General features: G+C 34.9%; 1 protein-coding gene across 1 annotated transcript in view; it reads right to left on the reverse strand.

Annotated features, from left to right (window-relative positions):
• Positions 1–14,120, reverse strand: part of P130cas (Serine_rich_CAS and FAT-like_CAS_C domain-containing protein p130CAS) — a 165,721-nt gene that overhangs the window by 14,577 nt on the left and 137,024 nt on the right. The window contains exon 4 of the mRNA XM_072021893.1: positions 4,101–4,227. Coding sequence (XP_071877994.1) covers positions 4,101–4,227 — 127 coding nt within the window. The remainder of the gene's footprint in view (positions 1–4,100; positions 4,228–14,120) is intronic.

Raw genomic sequence — 14,120 nt, forward strand, 5'->3', positions numbered from 1 at the left:
ACTAATATTATGGCACGACTAATAACGTATAATAATTATTACTTTCTGAATGCAACATAATCTATTCGCTGCTAAATTTATTGCCTATTAGAAACAGATACGATATCGTTAATTTATTTACTAAATATTCGAACAATCGAGATACCATTGTTCTCGGTAGGCGAATTTTTCAAACGGCTCGTTGCGGACGAACGAGGTTAGTCGGTCGATAGGAGAACCGTGACAAGATCAGCGATCTTTCACTTCACAGATTGGTTAAGGTCCCGCGAGATAGCTTTGTAATTTCCTACGTTAATGGCCCACGATCTTGGAATGTCCCGGATACGTTGATTCGTGAAAGGAACCGGCAGACTATTTTTCTTCGATCATCCGATATAAATAGCCCGGGTACCGGACACGCGAATACGCACAAATAAGATAGTACACGGTACATCTTCTTCTTCATCGTCCGTAACAAATAGAGTACAATAGCTGCGATTCCTTTTAGCGATTGTAGCAATTTTCTTTTATTGTTCGAATACAATTACGCGACAGTTTTCGATGTTGTCTCGACAAAACCGACTAGGTCGTTGACTTCGTTTTGCTCGTAGCATGAAAATTATTTGAAGATCGAAATAGTTTTTCGAGTAAGAAACGCCACTTTTTTTTTTTTTTAGTTTATTTTTTTTCCTTCAAAGTTTATTTCAACAACTTTATTTCTCAAAAACTACTTCTCTCAACGTAACGTAGGGAATTTTTATGATTTTGTAAAATGTCTGTTAAATATTGATAACGTAAAGTGGACTCGTATGGATTTATCGATTTATTGAAAAATTCGAAAGTCATATTTTCTGTTTTTTTATGGGACAGCAGTTTTAAAATTCAACAGGCTACGAACCAATCGCGTATCGTCAAAACATTTTTCTTTCTTTTTGCTTCTGTCATTTTCGTATAACTTCGATTTTTACGATTCTTCTTGGATTCATTATCTGTTCTTAAAACATCCTCGTTTTTCAACTTGACAGACTAACAAATAAGAGAAACTCTCGCGATCTTCGATTTATCTCAGCTTTGAATAATATTCCAATAATCGCTGATCGTTTTATTTATTATTGCTACATGACAACTATGTGAAAAAATGACGGTTATATTTGTGAATATCCTGTGACAACCTTCAGTAAATATTAGAAAATTAACGTAACAATCAATTATTTAATACGAACAAAGAATTTCTGGCAAAAAGTATACGATACATGAAAACGTCCACCTACAAACAATAAATAAATAAACCTCTACACGTTTCTAGAACTTCATAAACTCGTTTTCTATCTCTAAGGAAGTTAAACGTATCGAAACATGAATTTCCTGGAGTTTCTGTAACGTTTTCCTCTTTTTACCTACAATTTCCATACAATAACTAAATTAAAATAATTACACCCTTCAGTAAATATTAGAAAATGCAACGTAACAATAAATTATTTAATACGAACAAAGAATTTCTGGCAAAAAGTATACGATACATGAAAACGTCCACCTACAAACAATAAATAAATAAACCTCTACACGTTTCTAGAACTTCATAAACTCGTTTTCTATCTCTAAGGAAGTTAAACGTATCGAAACATGAATTTCCTGGAGTTTCTGTAACGTTTTCCTCTTTTTAACTATAATTTCCATACAATTTCTTCAAAGCTCTTTTGCTTTATAACCGAGCGTATGCCGTCTGTGTATGAGTTCCGTATCGGTACAGTAAAAATTTTTCCAAGTATTTCTACATTATTGATCTCTCGATACAACACCGATGATACAAGTTGAAAGTTTTTATCGTAAATATTGCAACACTGCGTATATGTACGTTCACGAGTCGATATGTGGTTTTTCGAATGGAGATGGAAATCGTGTTCGCAATAGCGCCGTTTAATGAAAGAAATCGGCGAATAACATCGACGTGCTATCGATTCTCAATAAACGAACGCTTTCTATGGAAATATCTTGTTTTCAACCGAATACCCAGCAACGAAAGTATAATGGCCGATTAAACGGATTAAAAAGATCGCTTTGTCGCGATATCTGTACATATTTAAACCTTCTCGATATACAGGATGAACCAACTGAAGAAAACCACTTAAATATCCCCTTTGCTGCTAATGTCGTGAAAAATGTTTGTAAGACGATTTGAACGATTTCCAATTTCCAGGTGAGAAAAAGTTTTCGATTGGTTCTTTTTTTTTTCACCTTATGGTTTTGCAAGGTCATTGTCGTATTTTAATATAGGGAACGCGTGTCTGTTCCTGTTGCATCGTGTCACGGACGAGAAAGTACATTTGAATATGCCTGAACCATGAGCTTCGGATGACCTTAGACACCAAGAGGATGATGACATTGTAAGACGATGTTAGGATCTGAACTTACGATATGCCACTCTATTTGTTCGATGCAAATTACAAGACGTCCGCTTCTTTATCAAAATATTTGGATAGTTTTCGAGAATTTTAGATCAAATACTTTGTCTTTCTTTTTCGTTCTTTTTTGTTTCTTTCTTGAAATTTGCAATTTCACATTTACGCGGAAGATTATTTCCCAATTTCGAGGTAGCGGAACTTCGTTGACTCGGCGAACAAGCAAATAAGAGTGGAGAGTTAAACAGAGAATCGATGGAAAGAAATTTGAATTGTCGCGAAATTGTAAATACATTTTCATTTTATTGTTACGTACAAAGGGAACAAAGAAAAAGCGATAAGGCGAAACGTTGAACTTCGATGGAGAAACGCGTATATGCTTTTACAATAAACGTTAAATAACAACAAAGAAACATTCGCTTTTATATCTATATCGTTTTCGAAGAAAAATGCCTTTGAAACAATTTTTCACCACTTTTCCATTCCTTTGTACAGTTACTCTTTGACGTAATATCGAAATATAAGTATAATATTCCAGAATAAATGTAATAATTCTGATTGTTCTGTTAATGAGAAAAACATGCGATAAACAGCTCTAAATAGAATTATTTCCTTTTTAAACTTTGTTTCGATCGGAGATGAAGTGAGAGAAGTTACCAATTTCAAATATACTAATTGAAAAATAGATCTTCTATATTTGGCATAATTATATATTCTCTTTGTATTTTCTATGTTCTATTTAGCGTATTTCTAAGTATGAAATGAGATTGTACGAAAAGCATAATAGATAGACGAACAATTATTTCATTCGCGTTGAAATCGTTCGATACTTCCTGTTGCACACGCGTGCCAGAACAACATCCGGTGCGCAATTCTAATAAAACACGCGACCGTAAACGAGATTCTGGATGAAACAGGAAGAATACAAATACATGTAAATCTATTACGAAAATTATGAATAATGTTTATTCGAAACGAAATAATTAATATTATTCTGCAATATGAATTCTCTATGCAACTTTAATTATTTCATGATACTAAAATCAATATTTGCCCGTACATTTACTCGCGGAGTGATGTTAATTGAAAAGTATGCAATCGCAGTGTATCTGCAGTTTAGTTCCGTTTAACTAACACGTTTCAATTGGAATTCACGTTAACAGAACGATCAGAATATAAAATAACAGAGTAATCTCTGTATGAATAAAACGACGAGTATACTAAAATATTGATACGATTTTCGCGTACGTATGAAAGAAACAACTTTATTCGAATACAAAGTATTAATTGCTGGAAATTTTGTGATGCCTCGTTAAAGTATTAATTTATATTTCGTACAAATGTCTCGCGCTCGAATAAAGTTAATTTTTATATTCTTATTTCTATATCAACTTTTATATTAATCATAAACAATATATACGTATACGTTATTCGAACGAAAAATTAAACAATATAATTTGAATAATTTAAATCAAAGTTACTCTTCAGCAAGTGAAATTATCTGTTTCTATCCAGCTTTTTATTTATTCAAATTACATTTATTAAAAAACCGCGTCATGAATTAAAGATTAAATAGCACGATTACATGCAAATATATACGTAAGAACGTTTCATTTGAGAAACACATTTCCACGCAATTTTCAGCGTACACTCTATGAAACTATTGAAGTTGCTACGTCGCGAACGAATCGTTGCAGAATAAAACGGAGGGTTGCTACGCACCTGAGTTGTGTAAATGCTCGTTATTCGAATTCAAGGGTGAATCGTGCCTGGAGGGTGGAGCAGGACTTCCTCGGCTCGCTGGAAGATCGTAAAGGTACACGTCGCCGCATTTCTGTGGCGTTACCACCTGCGCAAAAATCATCAAACGCTCATTAATAATCGTTCAAAGATCAAAAGATTATCGACATGTACCTCGGGCTTTTCCTCGATACGTCGATACCTTTGTTTACATTTATGTAAAACGTTAAACATTACGAATAATTAAGCGCTCGTTTGCCATTTTCTGTTATTTTCTGAATACCTTGCGAACCTACATTTAAAATGTAATATTTCTATAAAATATCTAATGTATATAATTTAATATCTAATAATGTAGGTTTTCATCTTAGTCTTAAGAAAATAGAACGTCAAAGAGCACCGAGGAAATTAAGATTTTGTATCGAAACTCTGGGCAATATATTCAGATATTTATATTTATTGAAGCTATTTTCGCTATAATTACGCGCTGAATACAAAACACATTTCAGTCGACCGCTGCTTTATTTCTCTTCAGTTTAATATTTGCGACGTTGTTAATAATAATTTGTGAAGATGTTGTTTAACGAAACGTTTATTATAGAATTAGCGTTACATATTTCGCAAATTCAACTGGTATAGATAAAAGCGGAACATAAATCCGCTCTAATAATCCTAAATGGAAATATAATCTCGGAGAGCACATGCATGTATTCTGATTATCAGAATGAAAATGTTTTGCCGAATGTTACGAAAATGCTGTATATCTTCCAAATCGATTCGTTGCTAGTACATTAAACCATTCGCTTAATTAAGCAATGAACTATGCACGACAGATTGATAAACGATGTCTAAATTATATGAATTCATACTGACGATTTATTTCAGAATGTATATCTTTCATCGATATCTGGAAAACATTGTAAACTGAATTGTATAATTATATTATCAACGGAAAACTGGAAAAACTACATGTGCATACATTTTAGCGATTAAAAGATGTACGTTTTTCATCGACGGCAATGATTTATTAAGCTTTTTTTAATAGATTGCTTGAGTGGCCATTTTCACGAAAAGCCTAAAATTAGAAGAATAAAGAAAATTAGAAGATCTTTGCAATTAAGAAAAAATTAGAATTTGGAAAAATTCCTTTCAATCTGCTTATTATTATTAATTTATACGAATACAAGAAACTCATCCTGCGCTCGGTTTCATCGATAATTATGCTAGTTTATGTATTATTCATTATGAAATACGCCACTATGTCGCTGATTATTAATACGATGATTAATAACATCAAAAATATATCTCGCTATAAAATACAAATCCTGATAATTTTTACATGTTTCACGTGTTTATCATAAATAAAATAAAAAATTGCTGTTCAAGATTAAATTTCTCTTCTCATTTTCTTTATCACGCTGAATAGAAAAAAGATTCGATATTTATGTAATCGCATAAAATCACATAAAATCCAAAATGAATCAAGGTGACGGAGATTTCTTAAAAAATTGAAGACGATATTATTCCAAGAAAATGTAAAATCGCTCGAGAGAAAATTGTTGGACAGGATCAGAGCGCAGCAAGGAAGAGGAAAGTCTCGCAGGGAAAGTATCTTCGAGAAATTTAAATCGAGATCTGTCGCGAGAACACGCGGATTATCTTCGTCAATTTAAACGGTAGACGTCTGCAGCGCGTTGTTAATGAATTTATCAAGGCGAGTGCCAATCAGCCGCTGCTCCGTTTCTCGATTTCGCAAAGTAGGCCCCGAGGAACTTCAACTTTTTCTCCGCGTCGAAAGCTTAATTGCAATACCCTGTTAATTGAGTTTCCTCGCAGCAATGAACGGACCCCTTCGACGCTTCGATCTCCTTCGAAATACAACGATCCTCCACCAGGTTTCCATGAAACGTTGCGGAAAATTAAGCGAAGAAATTGGAAATGTAAACAATAAGGTAAAACAGGAAACAGAAAGCAAGGAAATAATTTATATGACTTGTATATTACTTTAATTAAATGTACAGTGACAGATGAAAGAAAGTTTAGAAAATGAGAAGTATAAGACACCATAATTTTACAAAATCGATTTATATCGAATCTGAGTAACGAATAAATATAATATGCACAGTAGAATAGAAGACTGTTAACCAATGTGATAAAAAATTTCTAGTACAAAGGTTACTAAAATTTAAAGTGTGTCAATTTTGAACTTTATTTCATCCTGTATGATATATCGACGAAACTAAGTCCGGTTACAGACTTATTTAAAGAAATATTTCACACGTAACGATCTAACGAAATTCGTAAGAAATAGAACTTTGCCATCGTGTCTATATATGTATATATGTATAGGTGTAACGAATCGATGAATTAGGAACAGATTCTTTTTTCTCTTGATTGTCCAGATATAGTCTAGACATTAGGTTGTCCGAAAAGTTTCTTTCGTTCTATGAGGAAATGATAAATGCACAATATTTTTTGTTTCGTGTTATTTTATTAAATTATGATCGATTTTGTTCCAACAGAACATACATATTAATTCGACAAAATAATATAAAACAAAAAAACGTTGCGCATTTATTATTTGCCTATAAAACGAAAGAAACTTTTTGGACAACCTAACGCGTAAAAATAATGGTAAAATTTGAAAAATTATCATTGCAAAAATACTTAACAAGTGGATTGATGGGAATGTGCAAGTAAAAGAACGAAATATTTGCTATTAGCAAAATTTACTCTTAGTAAAATGGACGGAACTGAATACAGAGTTATGTCGTATATTTTTTTTTTTTTTTACGATGTATTTATATACGATTTTTATAGATCGTTGGAAGCATCGATAAAACCTAATAAATTAAAGAGCTGTGGGTGGAATATATTCGTAAGCCTAAATTTTTACGGGCTGTCGATCCATAAAGCTGCGTTTGTGAAGTTGTCGACATTAATCCGCGCAACCTATAAACCCGTGCACCGTGAAATCCTTTTAAATGTACAGAGGCCGAATGAAACGTTAATTGAAACAGCCGGTAGTGTACGATTAAAATCTAGTTCGATCTCGAGAGAACGAAATTCGATTTACGCCATGCGATTCTCGTCACGATTTTGCTTCCGATAAAAATCACGACTTTGTGTCGCGTTGTCTTTCGTGCAGTTAATTGCGATAAGAAAAAAAGTAGCGCGGAACCTTGCAGAAATTAAAAAACGTTCCCTCCTTCTTTCCTCATTTTCATTTCTGTTTTAAAGCAAAGAAAGAGATAATTAAACAAACGCAGAAATTCCAATTTTCTTTATGAAGAATATAATAATTAGATGAGAAGATATTTTAACCAATAAATGCAATTATTCATGCAAAAATTCATGACACATGTGAAAACGTATGAGAGATGCTTAAAAAACATCCAAATCTTCCAAGCATCCCAAGATCCAAATATTCCACAATTAAACTTGAGATACATCTATATTCCAATCTAAGATCAAGCACAATTATGATAATTCTAACCAAAATTCAAGCACACACAATGCCACTGTTCAAACAATGAAAGTTTACATTCGATTCACAGTATCAATAAAAATAAATCTTCAACCTCCTTAAAGAAGAAGAAAAGAAGAAACAAATCCTTGAAACTCTTTAAACGAAACTACTTAAATAAACTACTTAAATATTAATTCCTCAAATAAAACCTTACAATCCCTATGACGTATCAAAACATTTTGATTCAGCCTCAACGTATTTAGTATCCTCCCTCGTAATAATTTAAAGGCGTAGCCTGTCCCAATTACGTGAAACGTTCTGTATGACAGTTGCGTTAGTTTGTATCTGTATGATACGTGTGTACGAGTGGATACGCGGACACACGCCTGCGTTCGTTTCGACCGGTGAACCGCGATGCTGAACCAAGAGAAAATGCAATTTCGTCGACAAAACGCGAGCGGAAAAGAGGATGAAACGAGAGGAGAGAGGATGAAACGAGAGGAGAGAGTATGTTGTAGAGAGACACAGAGGGTAGGGGGTGAGATAGTAGAGGGATGCATCTCTCTGGAGCGCAATCTCCGAGCTCATCGTTCGCTGCTTTACAATAATAGAGGCTCTTCAATTTTTGCGTTATACATAAGCGTGCTACAATTTTTATTCTTTCTTCTATCGCGGCTCATGGTCCGCGCGACGACTGAGACTTGTCCTCGTTGAAATACGTATATACCATAGGTCATTAGACTTACGAAGGTATATTAGACACAATACATTATACGAAGGAAGAACGATGTCTTTTCTTACTCTTTCTGGTTCGCAGTGTGTTCGATCGAAGATAGTCGATAAGACAGCGCGCGAAAGCAAAATGGTAGTAGCGTTCTTTGTCGTAGATGCGATAGAAAGTGGAACAAAAGACGGTACAGTTGGCGGGTAATGCTGTGGAAACTTTGTGGACAAAAGAGCGGTGCTACTTTATACATCAAAGCTGTAGTTTTTGTAAGTTGGTAAAAAAGACTCGGTTTCTTACACTTTTATATCGCCCGTTTTATATTATATTATGATAATCCTGTAATTAATAGTTTCTATATTTTTAATAGCTTCGATTTTCTACATTTCTACAATTATTTACAGAGGCAGATTTTTCAAGATTCTTCGTTTGATCTTTCGAGTATCGAAGCTTTGTTTCCGTTTGTTACTTGTTAACTTGGAATTTTATTGGATTTCATATGTGTAGATAAATGAAATTCCTGATCAAACGAAATGAAATTATTGAAAATATTTATCCTGTCAATTTAGGACTCTACAGTTAGAAGTAGTAATAAATTCAGTTGATAAGAATCACAGTGAATAACGTAATAGCGAAAGAAAGTCAGCAATATTTTTAGCTGACCTCGGACATGCTTGCAAGTCTTTTTATCGTTCTAGCATCGATTGGCAAGGCTGCACAAAAACTCAAAGGTACAACATCTAACGAAAGCTATAATGAACGTGGCATTACGGGCACAAAATTACAGTAGCTTTAACACGAACGTGTCTATATCTATTTTTCTTCCTTCTACTTCTTTCGATTTTTCATTTAGCAGTTACAGATAGGATCTTGCGAAACAGATTTAGTCCTTGTATATTCACCTTACGTTTGAAAAATGGATCAATAAAATTGCGCTAGAATATCTGAGAAAACGTTTATTTAGATAAAATCGACGATACGTTCCAGTTTCTATAATGCCATCGTATTAAATTGTTTACAAGAAAAATCAATATTACGTAATATGCAATATAAAAATCACTGTGCAACTACTCATAAGTTACACCTTCTCCTATTTGTTCAATTGATTGGAAAATGATACCTGCGATCAACTGCATTATTTTCCAGCCAATTAAATAATTATCAACAGCAGAGCACAATTTCTGCCCAAGAACTTTACACAAAAGCCTTTGTTAAACTTCACAAAATACTTTCTAATTGTAAATTCTAAAAGAAAACAAGTCCAAACATAACTACAATTCAAGTAAATCCCATAGAATATTCGGAACGTTACCTCCAACCTTTATTCCCATTTTATTCCTCTAAAAATGAACATCAGCAAACGGAATAAAATTTCAATTATGATCCTATATTTCATAAATTGAACGGTATCACTCTGAAGAACAGGAGAGAGATCGCCGATATTCTTTTTTTATTCAAGCTTATAAATAATCTCGTCGATTGCCCCTCGGTTTCTTCAGCTTATAACGTATGTTCGTGTTCTTCGCGTGATACTATGGTTTCCCGCATTGTATTCTTCCCGAGCGATATTAGAAACAGCGACCTGATTACCATAGTATGCAATACTCTGGTCTATGTCTTGATGTCTTTTCTATATCCTTTCACGACATTCGACGTTCCGTGTTTCCCATATTTAACGCTTAATGTAATATCTTTTTGTATTTATTTATGTATTCCTGTTCTCTTGTAACTTACGTAACTTAGCTTTTACAATTCCTACATTTATTTTCTTCTATCGTACAATAGGGTTAACGTTCATAAATAAATAAATAAATAAATAAATAAATAAATAAATAAATACTACTTCTTCTCGTTCTCGTTCGATCGAATTATTCCAGCGGCTGTCTCAACGAGATATCAAAATCTGTCGAAGCTCGTAGACGCGACGAACTGGCAATTAGCGATTTTCCAGCCGCCCGACCCCATTGTTTCAAGTAAACCAACCTCTCTTCCATCAAGAGGTAGCCTGAGAGCCTTCGATCAGTCGAAAAGGAGGACAACAACAGGCGAGAGTCGGTTGCAGGAGGCCTAATATCCTGCCTAGAAGTATCCACGAGAATGTGGGTCAGTCCTTATCGTTGCGTCGGCGTGCCAACCCTCGAAATAACAGACTGCCACACCCCTTTCGCCCGGAACGTAGCTCGGTTAACTCTCCCTAGGGAGGACTCGTCATCGATAAACCGTGATCGAACCTCGACCGCAAATCATTTCGGCCCCATTTCATTCACCGATCATGCCTGATCGGTTGCTATGGCGATACGTTCCGACGTTTCTCCAAACCGACTGAAAAAAGACTGGCAAAAAAACGCCTGCAGAGTTTGCGTTTCGAATTCATTTTATACATCGGAGAGAACGTTTTTTCTATGTTCCTCTCCTTTTTCTTTTTTTTTTTATCATTGTTTCATGCGCCAACAGCTTTGTATTTTGATCTTTTCAGCGGGTATTTCGGTTGAAAGGCAAAGTGTAAGAGGATATGTTTCGTGCGCTATGTTGAGTGCAGTGGGTGGCTTTTTCATGAAGTTTAAAATTGTTTGATGCACGTTTGGCTCTAGAATTTTTTTCGCGAGGAGATTAAAACCCGTTCTCTTTTTCGGATATCGGTTTTGTACGAAAGGGATTGTAGTTTCGGTTTAACATGGATTTCCTACTTATGACGAGTCAGCTTTGCGACATAGAAACTAATTTACAAGTAAAAGAATAGAATAGTATTATACAAATGAGATAGAGTACGAGGTTCGCATCCAGTTCTAATGGCTGTTCTAACGTTTCACATGAATTTGCTATATTATGTGTCGATGGTTTTCTTCTTCTTCGATTTTTTCCACAATTATCGCATAGTATGCATATACGTTTGTACGGAACGTAATGTAAGATCATTGGTGAATAACTTAACATTGAAATGCCACAAAAAATATTACCTTAAATTATCTTTAAGAAGTAAAATATGTCAGTGATAGTAGTATATTTATTAATTTCAGCCGGTCGGCCTTCGAACGAACTTGGCTACATTGCTCTTTATCTCGCTCGTGTTACATTCTTCCAACCTGCAATCCCTTCAAGAATCTTTCGTTTGATTGCTCCTATTGCTAATTACTGCTATTCTTATCGCTAATTCTCATTACGCTGAATTTGTTCGTCGTTTCGTTTCTCTTGGTTTTAAAATATACTTGTTAGTACGTAGTTTGTACGAATGTTATAAATTTTCCATATTGTTTGAGATACATTTTCTCGTTATCTTTTTCATTGTTGGTTTCAACGAATTCTTGAGACAAGCAAAATTTTTTCGATGTATTATACGCCGATAAATATATGCGCTTCGTTATTTTACATATAAATGCTTCATAAAAAGCTTGTAAATATTTCTACCGTTTCTGATATTTCATTCACTGCCTATTATTTAATATTCGATTGGCGTTTTACGTAGCATTTAATTACTTTCACGGGTGTATTTTTCAAATACACAGCTGCTTGGTTACGCGTCATGTCGAATTACTAATGATATTCGACTCGACGGTTTCGTTAAGTGGAAATGCTGCTGACATTAAATAAAACAGGAAACGCATGAAGCTCTCGGAAACAAGTTTAATCAAATATTAATGGCTATTTGATTGTATTTTCTCCCGATAAATTTAATATTAAATTCTACCATGGCTTCATATTTATATGTCCGTAATATCACTGATGAATTTACCTTCTTGTATTTTATTCTTCATGAGAACTACCTGAACTCAATCCTCTCTATCGTTGTTTCATCTTTCGAATTATTACGTTTGTGTTAAAATAGTATCGACATCATCGATGAACTAAATTAATATTATCTGCCACATTATTTCGAAAATTTAATAACACAAAACAATTCCATCCTGTGTTAAAGGAACATCAAATTATTGGGCTAACAATAAGAAAGTAAAATAATAAAAATAATATTCTTCGGCTCTTATACATTAATAAACAACTTCTTTCTAAGTTTTCAAATAACTTCTTGCTTCTCCCGAATAACGTGTTTGAATTGTATCATATTAACTATGAAAAACATTCGTACGTACTCCTTTTTTCCCAACGAATCTTTTTCCAGCTTCTATGTCATTTCCATAGTGTCGAATATTTATGGTCATATGAAAGTACAACTAAGCCATACGAAATGTAATGTTCCAGGACTCGATTAATCTCCGTGTAAACGTTATAATAAATACAATTAGCGTGTCAATATTTTTCGCAACCGCTGTGCTTTCGCAACGCATCTGCGAGATGATCAAAGAGTTGCGCGCTTGACTCTTCTTCGTCGAAACATCAGCACCAAAATACTAATTGAAATTTGTTCCTAAGTATCAAGGAGGATTTGTTCGGATTCAACGTTCAAACAATATAAGCTAAAAGATATTTCTCTGAACATAGAGGATACGTTGGTGTGCGTAAGCGCATCAAGAGGAACGAATATTCGAGCGTATAGAGAGTCGAATAGACTCATCCGACGTACGTACGATTTTCCTGGCCGATTGCAAATTCGATCATGCCTCGTGGCTCGATACACCGTGACTCAGAGCCTTAGCCAATCTGATTACAACCGGTTTACACGAGAATCTCCAGACGAAAATGGAGCGCAGCTTTCCGAGAGGGTGCGTGCGAACAAAGCGAACGAAACCAGATTATCTCTGATTTTCGACTGCGTCCGCAGGCGGAACCATGCGACGAGCTAATTTACGACGCGGAATTAGGTGACAGGATGCATCGTGGGGGAAGATCAATGTCCGGGAGATGCAATGTCAAGTGGAAAAGCGGAAGAGATGCGTCGGATGCGAGGGTAGATCGAATCGTTGTTCGTTTGCGTCTTGTTTAGAAACGATTATAGATGTGATCGAAGGTGTCGATGATAATTTAGGAGTCGAGATGTGTAGCAAACGATACTGGTAGCAAAAAAAAGGACAAATTTATTATTATGGAAGATGATGGAAGTTCTGTATGAAGCATGGCGAGGAAAGTAACAACAGTTACACGGTGTTGGTACGCACCCTTATTTTTCAACGAAGAGCTTTTTCTACCACGCTCGACATTTCATTTTCGTAGTATCAAAGTTTTGTAGCCACGTGGAAGTGCTATTAAATGATTCGATATTTTTCATATATTTGGATTTAATTAGCATGCATAGTACTGTAATGACTGTAACAGTGCGTGAATGTACACTGTAACGAATATAATGGCGTGGCTTTTTTGTAGCCACTGTATAGTTACTTAAAAACATAAAATGGTAATGACAACTGTCCATTGGCACATTTAACTTAATTTCGTCAACCAAGAATGTAACGTATGTCTCATGTATACCGGCAATGCTAGAAATTAAATAAATTACCACGAACCTTTTAGTTTCTAATTAATTAATAATTTAATGAATGACGACAAATGGAAATTGTCTTCGAAAAGGAAGACTTGTAATCCTCGATAAAGAACAATTAGCATTAGCATGAATCAAATGAACCGTGTTTCAGTCGGAATCGCTAGCAGAGTCGGATGCGCTCATTCGTTACAATACACGTTCCGGATATTTATTCGTCTTGATGCGTTTACGTATACACGCGTACGCGCGTGCATAAGCGTCGTAAATCTTGGTTAGGGTAGGGCCGTGGTCTCATGGGCGTTGCTCGTCATTTATCGAGCAGGATCAACGACATCGTTGGATTAGTAACTCCCCGGTGACGTAGAAGAGAGGCGGCAGCCGCGAAAGGCTTTTCAGCTTCCATTGTGCGCCGAGCTTCTGACGAGCCAAGCAAACCGG

The sequence above is a fragment of the Bombus fervidus genome, chromosome 2 (genome assembly GCF_041682495.2).
Source record: "Bombus fervidus isolate BK054 chromosome 2, iyBomFerv1, whole genome shotgun sequence".
Taxonomy (NCBI): domain Eukaryota; kingdom Metazoa; phylum Arthropoda; class Insecta; order Hymenoptera; family Apidae; genus Bombus; species Bombus fervidus.